General features: G+C 34.7%; 1 protein-coding gene across 8 annotated transcripts in view; it reads right to left on the minus strand.

The window, feature by feature from the left end:
- Positions 1 to 4,633: 4,633 nt before the first annotated feature.
- PCNX1 (pecanex 1) overlaps positions 4,634 to 15,347 on the minus strand; it is a 160,918-nt gene continuing 150,204 nt past the window's right edge. For 6 of the 8 annotated variants that reach the window (XM_012756122.3, XM_012756131.2, XM_012756130.3 and 3 more), the window contains 6 exons: positions 13,121 to 13,351; positions 12,060 to 12,334; positions 9,011 to 9,216; positions 6,013 to 6,455; positions 5,147 to 5,287; positions 4,634 to 4,987 (listed from right to left, as the gene is read on the minus strand). In XM_012756122.3, coding sequence (XP_012611576.1) covers positions 4,847 to 4,987; positions 5,147 to 5,287; positions 6,013 to 6,455; positions 9,011 to 9,216; positions 12,060 to 12,334; positions 13,121 to 13,351 — 1,437 coding nt within the window. In that variant the 3' untranslated portion in view covers positions 4,634 to 4,846. The remainder of the gene's footprint in view (positions 4,988 to 5,146; positions 5,288 to 6,012; positions 6,456 to 9,010; positions 9,217 to 12,059; positions 12,335 to 13,120; positions 13,352 to 15,347) is intronic. The other 2 variants (XM_012756124.3, XM_012756125.3) reach the window with 2 other exon arrangements.

Here is a 15,347-nt window from a genome sequence, read left to right on the forward strand (position 1 = left end):
TACTTCTCCCAAAGAATGTTATGTTGATTTCACAAAATGGCAGATAATAAATTTCAGCTTACAAACAGACATTATTTTTACTCTAATTTAGAAAGAATACATAGCTTATAGGCAATAAAGAAAAAATTCTTATCACATAACTCTTGACAGATGACTCTGGTGATTCAAAGCAGAAAATATACTTCTGTTTCAAGCAAAATTAATACTCCACTCATATCCTACCAGACCTATTTGTATAATAATAAAATCCTTTTCAATCACAATTCTTAACCTAAACATTTATCAGGTTAAAAATGAGAAGGCCTGGATTTTTATCAACCAGATTTTTTTTAACAAAAGAGAAATGAAGAAAAAGAAGGGTTAGTTTTTTAATACTTAGTTTTAAAAAGCTACACACATTCAACACAATATTAAAATTTATGCTGCCTAGTATCTAATTTTCTTCTTCCTCCAGACCAATAATACTTAGTATGCTACACATAACACTGAAACAGAAAGTTCAAAGTCCATTAACAGTTTCCATGTACCATCTTAGCCTTGACTGACATTATTCTCTCCATTGCTCTTAGAATTAAAGGAAAATCCTCTAGAATTAAAAGGGGTATTTTTTGTATCTTCTTTGAACAATGTATCATATTAAAAGAAAAAATTAACTGGATCTATGTCCATACAAAGTAACTTTATATAAATTACATTACACTACAAAAAACAATGAGGATGAATACTGAAGACTTAACAACAACAAAAAACCAGAAAGGGCTTTGTCCATGAAAATTCATGAAAAATTAAAATAAATATAAAGTTAACAATCTGGACAGCAGTTTGTAGTTTGTAGCTAGTAAACGTAAGTTCAAAGAAGTCTCACACAAAATTAATATTACCTTTTTATCAAGTCACATATTTACTTAAGGAGGGAGAACACTTCAAAGTTAGCAAAGAGGAAAGAAAAAATTAGAAACTGGGTGAGTCCTAAGTTTAAAAGATGCAGTTTTGGACTACTGACTTGATACAGCAACCCACCAGAGACTTGCTTAAGCAGAGGCAGGAGTGTGCTGCTCAGAAGCAAAGTGGGACTCATTAAGGCTAAGTTACCTTTGCTTAGATGTGAGGCTGTTTCTTATACTTTGATATGAGACAGAAAAATAAACTAATCTAGAAAGAAAAATACATCTTAAGTTATACTTTCTTACATAAAACTTGTATTTTCATTGTCTGATATTTAGTACACAGAGTAATTTTCCATGTCTAAGTATAGGAATATTGTCTGACTACTTCTGTTTCAAAAATTAGAAGTATTTCAGATATACTTGAAATATTTTTCAAAATACTTCAAATCTAATGGAATTTAATCTTCTAGTAATGGAAACCCAAAGAAGGCAGAATGCTGATTTTGTTTGCTAATTTCCTAAAAAGTAATTAATCTGCTTATCTTAAAAAATGTACATACTGCCTCACCACCTACTCTCCAAAGTTCCTTAAATATCAACATCTTATATTAACCTAGAACATCTTATATTAACCTAGATTCTTGGAAAAATTAAAGTTCTTTAGCAAAAAGTCAACATTTAAAGTTTTATACAGTGTTGAAAATGGTGTAAAAAGAGAGTTCACACCAAGGTGTATATTGGAAGATGAACCAAAACCTTAATTAGAAATTATAAAATGTTTTCTGCCACTGAATAAAAGCAAATAAAAGGAAAAAAAGCAACAATTAACAACTCATTCTAGGATCACCTTTTTCATGAAATGGGGGAAAAATCAAATCAAACAAACAAGAAAAAAGCAGAAAGATTTCAATCATGCAACTCTATTTAAAGGAAATGAATTAAAAACTACTGTTTTAATTGTATCTTTTTATTTTCAAATTATGGAAGCCAAAATTTTGGCAATTATGAACTGAAGACATTAATGTATACTGGAGTCTTGTACATTACTGAAGAAGGCTACGCAGAGAATTGAAGCAAGTAGCTCACTATTCTCTGCGGGGTGGGGAGAAATAAGACATTTATGATCAATTTTATTAATTTTCATCACTTAAGTTGTTTAGGTGTTTCTTTTTATATAATAATTCAGAACAAATTATTTTTAAGACATGAATCTTTCTTCAATTATCACCATTTACCCTGATGCAATTATTAGAAAAGTATTATAATTTTTAAAAGACTATCAGTTTAGACTTTAAAAATAACAGGGCTTCTAGATCTTAGGGTTTCTAATTTATAAATTCACTAAAGAGTTATATAATAAAATTTAACTTGTTTTGAGAAAAATGTCTATCAATTGCTACCCCAAATCAAAACCCAATATATATGCTCCATATAAAACCTAATCTGACACTTGAAATATGACTTTTTCAGAGTATGATGTGTTTAACAATTTTTTGGAGGAGGGGCTAGGAACAGAGAAAAATGTCTATCAATTGCTACCCCAAATCAAAACCCAATATATATGCTCCATATAAAACCTAATCTGACACTTGAAATATGACTTTTTCAGAGTATGTGATGTGTTTAACAATTTTTTGGAGGAGGGGCTAGGAACAACAAAAATTTCACCTCTTCTGATTAAATCATCTTAAGATTTTTTTTTTTTTTAAATTTTTGGATTCTGTGCGAGAAAATGAATTATCTTTCATCTAAGAGTGAAAAGGTTGCACTTATCTCTTACCTAGGCAATGAAAGGATAATATTCACTTCAGAAAGGGAACAAGCAACCCACCAGCATCATGGAGTATAGTTCCTTTGAGAAGATTTTAAATATATATGTACGTAGATAGATCATATATTCTGTTTCAGGAAAAAAAACTCAAAAAACCCAAAACCAATACTGAACTTTAATGGCATACTGTAGATTTGCCAAAATGAGGCAAATACAAAATATAATAACAGTACCAGAAAGTACATTTTTAAATGGTCAATTTAGAAAGGGTACCTTTGTATAAAGGTTCAGTAAATCATTTGACAAGTATTTTTAAACAGTAAATTTTGCGAAGTGTGAAGTCTACAGAAACGTCAACACAAGGCACGTTAGGTTCTGAATGACCACAAAAACTTAAAATTAGAAATAAAAAGAAAATAAACAGGTTTTGAAGTGGAAATGCATTCGGTACAGTAGCTATTTACTTTCTCAGTTCTCATTCCTTCTACTGTAATGTTATGCTACACTGTGAGATCTATATCAGAATAGGAAAAACAGCTTCTCTCTTCTGTCATCTCATCAAAAGATACTTTAAACCTGTGCTGTCCAATACAGTACCCTCTAGGCACATGTAGCTATTGAGTACTTGAAATATGGCTAGTGTCACATATTGAAATAGTAATACTTTGGATATATTGGATTAAATAGAATATATTATTAAAGTTAATTTTACCTGCCTCTTTTTACTTTCTATTCACAGGGGGTAGAAAGATGGCTGCTCCTAAATGCTCAGAGAAGATGTACAATGTTCTTTGGAGTTCCACACCAAAATGGAAAATTTTCTTATGGATTTAAAAAATGCTAAGTTGCAAATTAAATCTAAATTGCAGTTCCCATGTAGCCCAATTGTAAATCTGAGTAATATATTTCCCTGAATACATGCTTTTTAAAAAACCAATAAAATTTAAGTTCTGCAACAACATAAGAATTAAGTCAATTTCACAGTTATAAATATTTCAAATTACAGCTACACACTATAAATTACAGGAAATAAAATTCAAGTAATAGAAAAAGAAGAGGGGGAAAAATTATTAAAGAAGGTTACAACAGTAAGAACTGCACCATTTGGAACATTTTGTTTGAAAAAAATTTTACTTGATTAACTGAACTGCATGTAAATGACTTCAAGAGCTAGGAACTCTTAAAATAAATAAAAGGCAATTGATCCTTTCTTTAAATTCCTGGATGTTCATCTTCTTCTTTGAAAAGCCAAAGTATTTTCTTCCCAGAAGTGACCCCAGCAGAGCTCGCCCCAGGTAGAGAGAAGCAGAACACGTGGAGCTCATCTGAAATGTGGACACAGTAGCTGGCAGTGGTGTTCACGTGACCGATCACTGACTGGTGGCTCCGAGAAATGTCAATAACGAAGCTATTTTATCTTGAGATTTCAGATTCATTTTAAAGAAAACATCCAATGTACTGGCATGAAGTACAGACTACTAACAGAAAAGTGAGCAGCACAGTTTCTGCTACCTATGTTTATAAGGAAAGGGAAGGGGTTAATTCCAAAGGCAATTTAAATAATGGCATTTTATTTTATATATAAATAAATGTTCTAAGAAATCTCAAACTTTAGTGCATTGTTGTAAAAAATTAGTGCAGATTTTTCATTAAAGTTTTTAGCGCTCAAGGAGTAAGATAAATCTATGTCTGTTCATAGTCTCTTTCACTGTACATTAAACTTTTATACTACTATATGTCAAACTGAATGTGTTTCTACACTGGTCTGATTTTAAAAATCAAGGTAAATGGATTTCATGTTCTATGACAAAACATGGCAATTATTTTTGGCAAAGAAATTAGAAAAATATGAGCTTGTAGTTTAGAAATGAAGAGTTTGTTGATTTAAAGCATAGGCAATGCATAGGAAAAACTTTTTTTAAAGGATGTATTTTAACTGAACTTTATCCTTCATGCAAAATGTTTTCTTGGCAGCTAATTTAAAAAAATATCCAGCTTTATTTGGGGATGGAGACAGCGACAGGAGTCAGGATGAATGGCAAAGAAGAAGTGCTGAACCAAGCTCACTGTTTTCAAGTCTCTCCCACAGAGGACCAAAGCGATACCTGCAGGCATCTTCTGCTTGCTCCTCTCTTTCCAATGTCTTGGAATTGAGAGGGAAAAAGAAATACAGTTATAAAACAAAGGCTCACACTTCAGCCCCAAGTTCTAGTACCCCTGTTTCAATTACAGTCACGTATTTGTCATCAATTTGGACCAGAAGCACTGCCTTGTCGATGTGGGATCTAGTACCTGGATCTCTGCTGCAAGGCACCCATCGGTGAATCACCTAATGATTTAGAGTAAAACAAGAAGTTAGTGCTAGAGACCTTGAATATACCCACGAACTTTTATCCCTCACTGTAAAGCAGCTTAAACCATGCACACAACTCAGTCAGACTATAAAAAAGTCACACCACCATACAGTTGGCTTCATAAAAGAACTTACATGGCCTTCCATGCCCTCCTGAGGACTCCAGTCTTTCCAGCTATTTCTCCCAGCTTTTAACCGAATTCCCTCATCAGGCCACTGTAGTTCTTTCCTTTTTGACAGGTTGATCCCTTCCAGAATTTGACTGGGATCCACAATCTATATTGTATATAAATATGAATCATTTCCAATTCATTTTCTTCCTGATGTTGAAGAATTATATATTCCCAAACAAAATTTCTTTCACAGGACTTTTTGTGTCTCAAGTTTTTTTTTTATTCCTATAATGGAATATTTTTATTCCATTATAGGAATAAAAAAAAAAATCTAAAGAGCCACCTCCTGAATTCCTTTTAGCCTACTGGAAGACTTTATTACAATGGCTGAATAGGGAAAAAATTTTATCACAGCAAAACTGGTTTACAGTTTTTTTTGTTGTTTGTTTTCTGTTTTGAGACAGAGCTTTGCTCTGTTGCAGTGGTGTCAGCCTAGCTCACTGCAGCCTCAAACTCTTGGGCTCAAGCAATCCTCCTGCCTCAGCCTCCCGAGTAGCTGGGACTAAGGTACCCAAGACCATGCCAGACTAACTTTTCAATTTTTTGTAGAGACAAGGTCTTGTTATATAGGTCAGGCTGGTCTCGAACTACTGGGCTCAAGCGATCCTCCAGCCTTGGCCTCCCAAAGTGCTAGGATTACTGGCATGAGCCACCATGCCTGGCCTGCTTTTAACCTGACAAAAACTTTTTCTCCCCAACATTCAAAAACAGTCTAGTCTTCAGACTAAGTGAGATAAGATGTTTCACAAGGGTCCTGCATACAACAAATAATAAACAAACACAAACGAGAAACAAAAACAGCACCAGATGACCTCTGGGCTTACTTACTTGGACTCTGTAAATCACTTCCCCCTTTTTGGTGTGTGAATTATTGGCAGGACTTGAGGTGTTGCCTGGCTGTGCATCAGTGGCACTGCTCTGACCTCCCTCTGTCCCAAGAAAGCCCACGAGAGCGTGATGTTTGCAGGCTGGGATGCTTTGGCTGGAGCTGCTGGAAGAGGGGAGGCCATGCTGCACACAGGCCATGCCGCTCTGACTGGAGGGTTCCATCTGGTTCACCATGGACAGGCGGGACTGGATGGATGACGGCAAGTTTCGAAGTGAAATCTGACTGGTGGAAGAGCGCCGGCAAGGCACAAATCCTGTGGTGGACATGCGGAGAGACGAATGCCGGCTGCTGTAGCAGTAGGAAGACTGGCTGGCTACCGAGGCCCGGGCAGGGGACTGTCTGACCAGGCTCGACTGTACGGAGTGGGAGCTGTGGCTGGTGCCTACAAGAAGAAACAGTAACAGCACTCACTCAAAGGGAATACAATGCTTTTGTTTGTAGTTTGTAAGACTCTCTCCCTTAAGCAATTACTTGCTGAGCTGATAGAACTTACTATTTATTAGAGCATGTGGAGAAAGGCAAAAAGTAAAAATTAAGAGGAAAAAAAAAAGAATTTTATATCTAAAACTTTCAAAGTTATCAAAAAAAAAAAAAAAAAAGCAAACCCCCAGATATCTAAGATTTGTTTTCTTATGTGGTTTTTATAATTTTTTATTTGTTAAAATTTTTTATAATTCACATTCTGGGGCACAAGAAAGATATAATTAAGTATTTTACAGCAAATATCAGGACTTTAGATTGAGATAAATTCTACAATATCTTTCACAGAAAGATTTCAGAATAACAAGAATACCTCTTTAATATATCAGTAATGAAATATCTTATGAAAACGAGACAATCAGAAATATTCATTAAGAAATACTGCAAATTGTGTATCAGTGAGATGTTCATTAAAATTAAAAAAAAGAAGATACTGCACGATCTCACTCACATGGAATCTAAAAAAATTGGACTCACAGAAGCAGAGAGTAGATTGGTGGCTGACAGGGGTCAGGGGCAGGGAGAAGAATGGGGAGATGTTGGCCAAAGGGTACAAAGTTTCAGTTAGTAGGAGCTGGAGATCTATTGTAGAGCATGGTGAATACTACAGTTAATGATAAAGTGTTGCATGCTTGAGAACTGCTAAGGGAATAGATCTAAAATACTCTTACCATAAAAATTAAGTATATAAAGTGATGGGTATGTTAAGTAGCCAGGCTTAATCAATTCACAATGTATTCATATATCAAAAGATAATGTTGCATAACATAAATATTTACAATTTTTATTTGCCAATTAAAAAAAGAGAAATATTTATTAAGGACCTACTAGGTGTCATACTCTGTAACCTCTATTTCCCAAGGTATAGTATTAATATTACTGCTCTTTCAATCTACTGCAATGACAAGCCACACTGCCTAGAGAGACACAGAGGACACCATACCGTGATTTTCATATACATTAAGGGATTACTACTAAATACAAGTTATCAGTGATGCTGCACAGTAGGTTCTTCTGCACCCTTTTTCAAGTGGCTTGATACAATTCTTTAGCCTTGTCTTCTTCCTGACTCATAACAGTAAGGTAAAGTTTAGAAAATAATCATTAATTATATTGAAAACACAGCTACATGTACTTTAACCTGAAAATAAAAGGAGCTAATAAATGTAAGCAAAAAGATCATTTAAAAAGGTACATTGAAAGTTTTAAGTTTTCACTTAGAAGTAAAAAAAAAAAAAATTCAATATTGATCACACAACTACTTAAGACTCTTCATTCCAATTCCATTGGAATTTTTCTTCCTTAATTTAAGTAAACGTCTTAAAACTTCATCTGATCCATGTGAAGCAGTGTGGGAGAGACAACGCTGGATGGATTAACTGGCCAGCTGTACTGAAGCAGACGGAACCGGATTTCTACTGCATAACCAGGTGGTGTGTAGATCTCACGTCAAAGGTAAATTTGTAAAAGCATATTCTGAGGGCCCTGCGATAAGGAGCATTTTCTTAAATAGGATACAAAAAATACTAATCATACAGGAAAAGATTAGTTAACTGTTCTACACTAAAATTAAAAACTTCTCATTGAAAGAAGACAAGCATTTTTCATAGTAAGGGAATGAAAAGCCAAGGGACAGAATGGGAAAAGATATTTTTAGTACAGAAAAATGACAAAGAACTCAAATCCTAGATATAAAATATAAATCAATTAAGAAAAAGATAACCAAACAGAAAAATAAGCAAGATACTTTAATAGGCACTTCAGAAAGAGGAGCAGCTGATAAACTCATTAAAAACTTCCAATCTCCGGGATCAGAGCAATGTAAATTGAAACAATGAAATTAAAGGCCACCCCTTTTCTTACCTCCCCTGAGCAAATAGGGAGCAGAGGTGGGAATTGACAATACTCAAGACTAGTGAAAGTTTATGAGATGGGCATTCCTATATAAGACTGGTGAAAGTAACAAATGGTACAAAGAAAAAAAAAACTTCATGGAAAGATTTTTGGTATTATATATTAAAAGCCTTATTCTCATTAAGTTTGGGCCCAATGATACCAGTTTTAAAGTCTCTAGTCTAAGAAAATAAGTGATTACAAAGATTTATGTACAAAGATTATTACAAAATTGTGTAAGAAGAAATCAAGTCATTGTCCAACGGAAGAGAAGTTAAATTATAATAATGCAATATTAGCCTTTAAAAATAATATTTTCAAGGAATCCTTAATGCCTTGACTATTCATGTCAAATGTCAAGTTAAAAGGATTATGTATGTGATACATATAAATAAAAAAATGATTAATATAAATAAATGGCATAATGTATATCTGGGAATCAAACAAAATATTCTATTTCTCTTTTTTCCAGGCAGATCATATATAATCTTCTTTATACAACATACTAACTGGCCCCCATGACTAAGAGGCTAATGTTACACATAAAACCTTGCTTCACATTACCTAGCGTCGGGGGATGAGATGTGACAGGTGGATGGAGTGCTGCTCCCGATCCTTGCCCAGGATTCCCAGTGCTTCCCTGGGACACGTTGCTATGGGGATCATTGGCAGTTGTAGCATTGTTACCAGTGCAGGAAGTTCCACCTCCAGCATCAGAATCTTCAATATTGCCACCACTGTTACATCCAGCTCCACAACCTTTCCTTAGCCTAGGAACAAATACCAGAGTAGGAAGTGTTATCCCACCATCACTTCAACATGAGTATTTTTTTCTTTTTCCAGCTATTCTGAACTGTTAATGGTACTAATGTTCACCTTTGAAAATCTTGATGGTGGAATCAATATTAGGAACAAAAGTCTGTTATGTCTGTATGGCTTAAAACGATACCATTCTTATACTCACTACTTCAAATCTTTCCAATCTACTTCACTTTCATATACACTATAATCTTTCCTATACCATAATAAAGAACTGTATATAACACAGTTGTACCATTAAGATCACAGCTAGAAACAGAATTCTTGCCAGTGTCTGTTCAGTGACTCTGACGTATACAACCCCTGAAAATCTAATTTATTTATACTGTTAATACAGCACACTTGAAGAGAGCTGCTGCAATCATTTTTCCTTTTTATTTTTTTTAACATAAAAAATTGGTTTGCTTGGTGACTAAGCAAACCAAGACAGCTGGCCATTTCTCTTAGGAGGAAAGACTTCTTTAAGGTAATGGCAGCACAACAGATATTTTCTGGAAAAAAGCAAATGTCTTCCCTGGCTTCTTTTCTTTGTGTTTGGTTAAGGATTGACAGCGAGCCCATTAGCTTCTCTAATCACCAGATTCTATTTTTCTTAAGCTCTGATGTTTAAGAATCTGAATAATTCTTAAGAAATTAAAAACAATGCTCTAAAAGTTTTCTTTGCCATGAAACTATGATGTTCCTACATAAGACATCATAATTCACTAGACAAACAACAGAGAAAAAATTCATGTGAATACTTGAAAACGCTGCAGATTTGAGATTTAGGTGGTACTGAATTGTTAAAAAGACAGTAGTATCTCTAGATTGTACAACCAGAAGTTCCAACATGTGCAGAGTGCTCCCCTTGTGCTGGAACAGATGCTAAAATAGAAGAAGGGAATCAACTTGCATGTTTCTTATGTTTTTCTCTTAATCTGCCCTGTTTGCTGGCCCATACATTCTAATAGTGGCAATATGCAATAAAAAGTCAAAAAAATTAAACAAAGAAAAGGGGATTATTCAAAATTCCACCAAATACCAGAACAATGCTTCTTAACCTGGATTGTACATTAGATTTATCTAATAAGATTTTGAAGACAAAAATGCTCAGATTCTATTAGGTTATTAAGCATGAAATGTCTGATTTCCTTAAGTATTAATACTAAGTTTGACAGTTGATATCTTTGACACTTCTTGTTTCCTTTTTATTGTGAAGGTACATCCTCATTCTTTCAAACACATGTGTTGGGTTGAGATTATCTTTCAAAGTTTTTTTAGAGCAATTTTTGTGAAACCATGGACAAGTCAAAAATTTGAGTTATTTTTTAACATGAGTTCTGCTGTGAAACCAACGCAACGCAGACAGCTCTAAATATCAATGAAGTGCTTGAGAAGGATGTGGCTAATGAACACAGAGTACATATATGGTTTGAGAAGTTTTGTTCTGGTGATTTTAATCTTGAAAATGAGTCACATGGGTCAGGTGTGGTGGTTCACACCTGTAATCCTAGCATTCTGGGAGGCTGAGGCAGGAGGACTGCTTGAGCTCAGGTGTTCCAGACCAGAATGAACAACAGTGAGACCCTACCTCTACTAAAAATAGAAAAATTATAGTGGCATGAGCCTGTTGTCCCAGCTACTTGGGAGGCTGGGGCAGAAGGATCGCTTGAGACCAGGAGTTTGAGGTTGCAGTGAGCTCGGCTGACACCATGCCCAGGTGACAGAGTGAGACTCTATCTCAAAAAAAAAAAAAAAAAAAAAGAAAAGAAAATGAGCCATGTGGGTGACATGAAACCAAGGTGGATAATGATGAGCTGAAATCTATGGTGGAAGCAAATCCATCTCAACCTACATGTGAACTAGCAGCAAGGTTTGACATTACTATTGCACCAATATCGGACCATCTGAAACAAATCAGCAAGGTAAAGAAGCTGGATAGATGGGTTCCACAAGAATTAAAGGGGCATCAGAAGAGAAACTGACTGGAAGCTTGCCTTTCTTTGCTGTCATGACATAAAGGTCACCATATTGTTACATGTGATGAAAAATGGATTCTTTTGACAATCACAAGCACAATGGTTGGATAAAGATGAAGAGCCAAACCACAGTCCAAAACTGAATATTCATCAAAAAAAGCTAATGGTGTCTGTTTGGTGGTCCAGCGCTGGTATTATTCACTATAGCTTCATGAAACCTGGTCAATTGATTACAGCAATGTCTACTGCAACCAAGTGGACAAAAAGAGGAGGATGATTAAGTAGCAGAGATTGATCAATAGAGACAGGACAATCCTCTTGCAAGACAATGATTGACCACATGTCAAACAAACAATACTGCTCAAATTACAGAGGCTAGACTTGGAAACTCTGCCAATCACTGTGTTCATCAGACCTTGCACCAACTACCACTTCTTCCAGGCTTTAGACCACTTCTTGCGAGAAAAAATAGTCAATTCTCAACAAGCTGTGGAAAACGCCTTTCACGATTTCACCACTACTCACTCTCCAGGCTTCTCTGCTGTTGGCATAAACAAACTACTGTTAAGATGGCAAAACTGTGTTGACAGTTTAAGTGCATACTCTGATTAACTGTACTGCTTCTTGTTTGAGATATCATAAAGTAAACTTTTGATTTAAAATTGGACATTTCATATTTAATGACCTAATACTTCCTGAAGTTCAGATATAATAGGCTTATATTGTGACATGGCATCTGTATTTTTTCTACAAGTTCCCCAGTGATGCTAATGTGCTTTGTCTAGATAAAAGGGTCATGATACACCATTACTGAAAACTGCAACCCCATGGCTCACCTGTGCCAGGTTGACACTATGAAGTTTCTGATATTTCCCAAGCTGATAGGCCCCCCAAGAATATCTTTAAGCTGTTCATGGCTGTCAGAGTAAGAAGTTGTCAGGGGTGAGACAAAGATTGGGTAGCCAATAGGTTGGTCACAAGATGAGTTTATCATGTTTCTCAGGGCTTGCTTTGCATTTTGGATGCTACCTCTCTCTGGGTTACGGTTACGTAGAAAAACAAGCTCCTGCTGTTGCCCTGCCCAGAGACCTCGGACACATTCCTTATTCACCTGAAAACCAGAACACATGTGAATTAGGTTAAAGGGCCAAGAACAATATTTGCATCAGAAGAGCAGAATATAAAAGACATTATAATACCCAACTGTGAAAAGCAGGAAACATAAGTAGGTCACATTTGAGTGACAGTTAACCAGTTTTCCTTTGTCATCAGCAGGTTGTTAAATAATAAGCACCTACAGAGCTCCCTTTCCTGCTGTCTTGTTAAAGTATCAAGTAAAATGATGTCCATTTAGTTTTTTAAATTGGCAAAGTACTGAATTTGGTAAACAAGATAACAGATTCTTGTTAAACAAGATAACAGCTTGTTTTACTATTTTTTTTTATAGAAATGAGATGTAACAAATTAAGAGTTGAAAGAATGTGACATCTGGGGGTTGACTAAATAATGTAGATAAAAACAAATAATTATAAACTATAAAAATAAAAGTTCAGAAATTAAGCCTCCTAAAGATGTTTAAAAAGCCATTAGATGTTTAAAAAGAGATGTTGCCCAAATCACATGTATGATAGATACTTAGACCTGACATATAATGGACAAAACACTGCCAAAATTGAAATACGCCAAAAATTTTAAGGTTTTATAGCACATGAGAAAATTTCAGAGGACAGAATTACTAACAAAATAAGTCAAATTAAGTGCTCATAAACAAAAACCACCGATGTATTATGGTATGGTCATTTTGTTTCTGTGAAAAATTTCATTCACTTTTTAAAAGTTTGGGTCAAGTTATCCAACTTCCATTTTTTTAGACACAAATAAATGCCTCAAAACGTACTTTAATGACCCGGAAGCTCAAGTAGCGTCTGTTGAGCATGATGATCTTATATTCATTGGTGCCATCATCCATGACATGCCGCAGAGCAAGCAAGGAGGGAGAATTGGCAAGGACTGCGCTCCGCCATGCAGGGTCCCCTTCATGGGCTATTACGAGGTTTTTTTCATGAGACACAATGGCTTCATAGAGCACAGTAGGGTCGTCATACTCATCTGGAGAAGTGAAATGATCCTAAATGCAAAAATAAAAAATATATGAGGCTTTTAGGAAAAATACAATGACTTCCAGGATGATAATAACTTCTACAGTTACTAAGCTACTAAGAGAAAGTTCTTAAAAACTGATTTAATATGAACATTTCATATTAACACATGCTAATATTGTTAGAGATAAATTATAGATTATCAATCACAACCAGGTTAGGAATTCACTCATTACTGCTATAATTACTTTGTAAATTTCTCAATCTAACCCTCTTCTCTAAGTTCTAGTCAAACAAATAGCATTTACAGTTTTTAGATATTTTCTGTTTTTCTCTTTTAGGCTGGTTTTTCATATCTTTATTCATATATATATTTTCTGCTGAAAGATTATCTCTTTGTTAGTTAAGAAAGGCTAAAACTACACAAGAGGTCTTTGTATTGTGCTTCTTCTTAATTAGATATTTTTCATAGAAAGCCTCACCTTTAGAATGGTTCTAATATATCATTTTATCCTGCTTCTCATATAGTTAAGATACAGCTGAAAGCTCTGAGCTTTGAGTGTAAATTAATGGTCCTAGTCCTAGAGAAGTCAGTAAAGTCTTCCCTGTAAAGGCTCTTGGAATCAGTAACTACTCGTTCATTTGATAAATGGTTATTCAGTATCTACCATGTATAAGACTCTGTGGCAAGTAGCATAGAAAGAGGTATATGAAATGCACCTCCCTTTTATAAACCTACAAATTAATAGGGGATACAGGACATATGCCAAAATAACCATAACAGAAATCTGAATTTTTGCAATGGTGTGTTACTGAAGAAATGTAAATATTATATTGGCTGCCTTCATATTTATAGTTGGGAGGTTGATGATTTTTGTATTCAGGTAAAGTACTCAAGCCAACCACTGACATAGGCAATAATGCCATAGCTAAAGGAATATGTTTGGAAAGAGACGCAAGCAGGAACATGTAAGAGTACCTGCAAGAAGAGACTAGGGGTAGAGACCTAAGTTTCTTCTTAGACAAATGAACATAAAATATCTGTTATAGCATTTAGAATTAATTAAAGAAGTTTGTCACAAGTTGTGAGATACTTATGTTAAACAAAATACAGTATTTCTTACATGGTAGCTATACAACTGGTACCTTCTGAGAAATTCTGAAGTTTTAAAAACATTTTAATCTGAAGTAATTATCTCTTTTTTTTGTTTAAATGCACTGAATTTTGTCTCAAACTCTAAAGCTAGTCTAAAGATGGACAATTCTAATTGATCCTAAATGAATATTTTCCCCATCATCCTCAAAACAGCATTCCATTTTTAACAAAGATTTCCAAATAATACAACCCTTTATTAGCAATGCTCCCAAAGACTGTGAGATGGTAACTTAATTCTAACACTTTAGATTGTAGTAAAATCACTTGAAGAGTTAATTTACTTTTTATTTATTTTTTGGTGGGGGGAGATTCAATCAGATTTGAACATGGCAGATGCATTTTAATAAGTTTTATCATGGGGTCTCTATCGTCAGATCTGGTAATTACTGTCCAGTGGAATGATTACAGGACAAAGCACCAGGACTTAATTTCACACAATAGTCTTGAAATGATCTAGGCCTTTGGAAATGCATTGTGGGGCCCCTTTCAATGTTATTACCCCACTAGGATTATTTAATTAACTAAGGCTAAGTCCGTCCTAACCAACTATTATTCTACATAATGAACAAAATGAAACTCAGTTCAGTAACTGCAGAACTTACAACACTCTTGAGTTGTAACTACGCTGCACATTTGGAGTTGGCTAATATTCATCCAGGGAAGAGGTGTGAATTACAATCACATGAAGTCAAAGCAAGTATTATAGGACCAAAGACCTTTATTTCTAGCTTGTCACTGCTTAATTTTTCTTCAAGTTCATGCCTAAGTCAGTTACTCTCTAATATTAAAATTCAAATTTACTGTTTGAAACATAAGTTCAGGCTTTTAAGGTTTAATATCTTGTCATGAAATCATGTTTTTATTTGGTT

This window comes from Microcebus murinus, chromosome 6 (genome assembly GCF_040939455.1).
Source record: "Microcebus murinus isolate Inina chromosome 6, M.murinus_Inina_mat1.0, whole genome shotgun sequence".
In the NCBI taxonomy this organism is placed as follows: Eukaryota; Metazoa; Chordata; class Mammalia; order Primates; family Cheirogaleidae; genus Microcebus; species Microcebus murinus.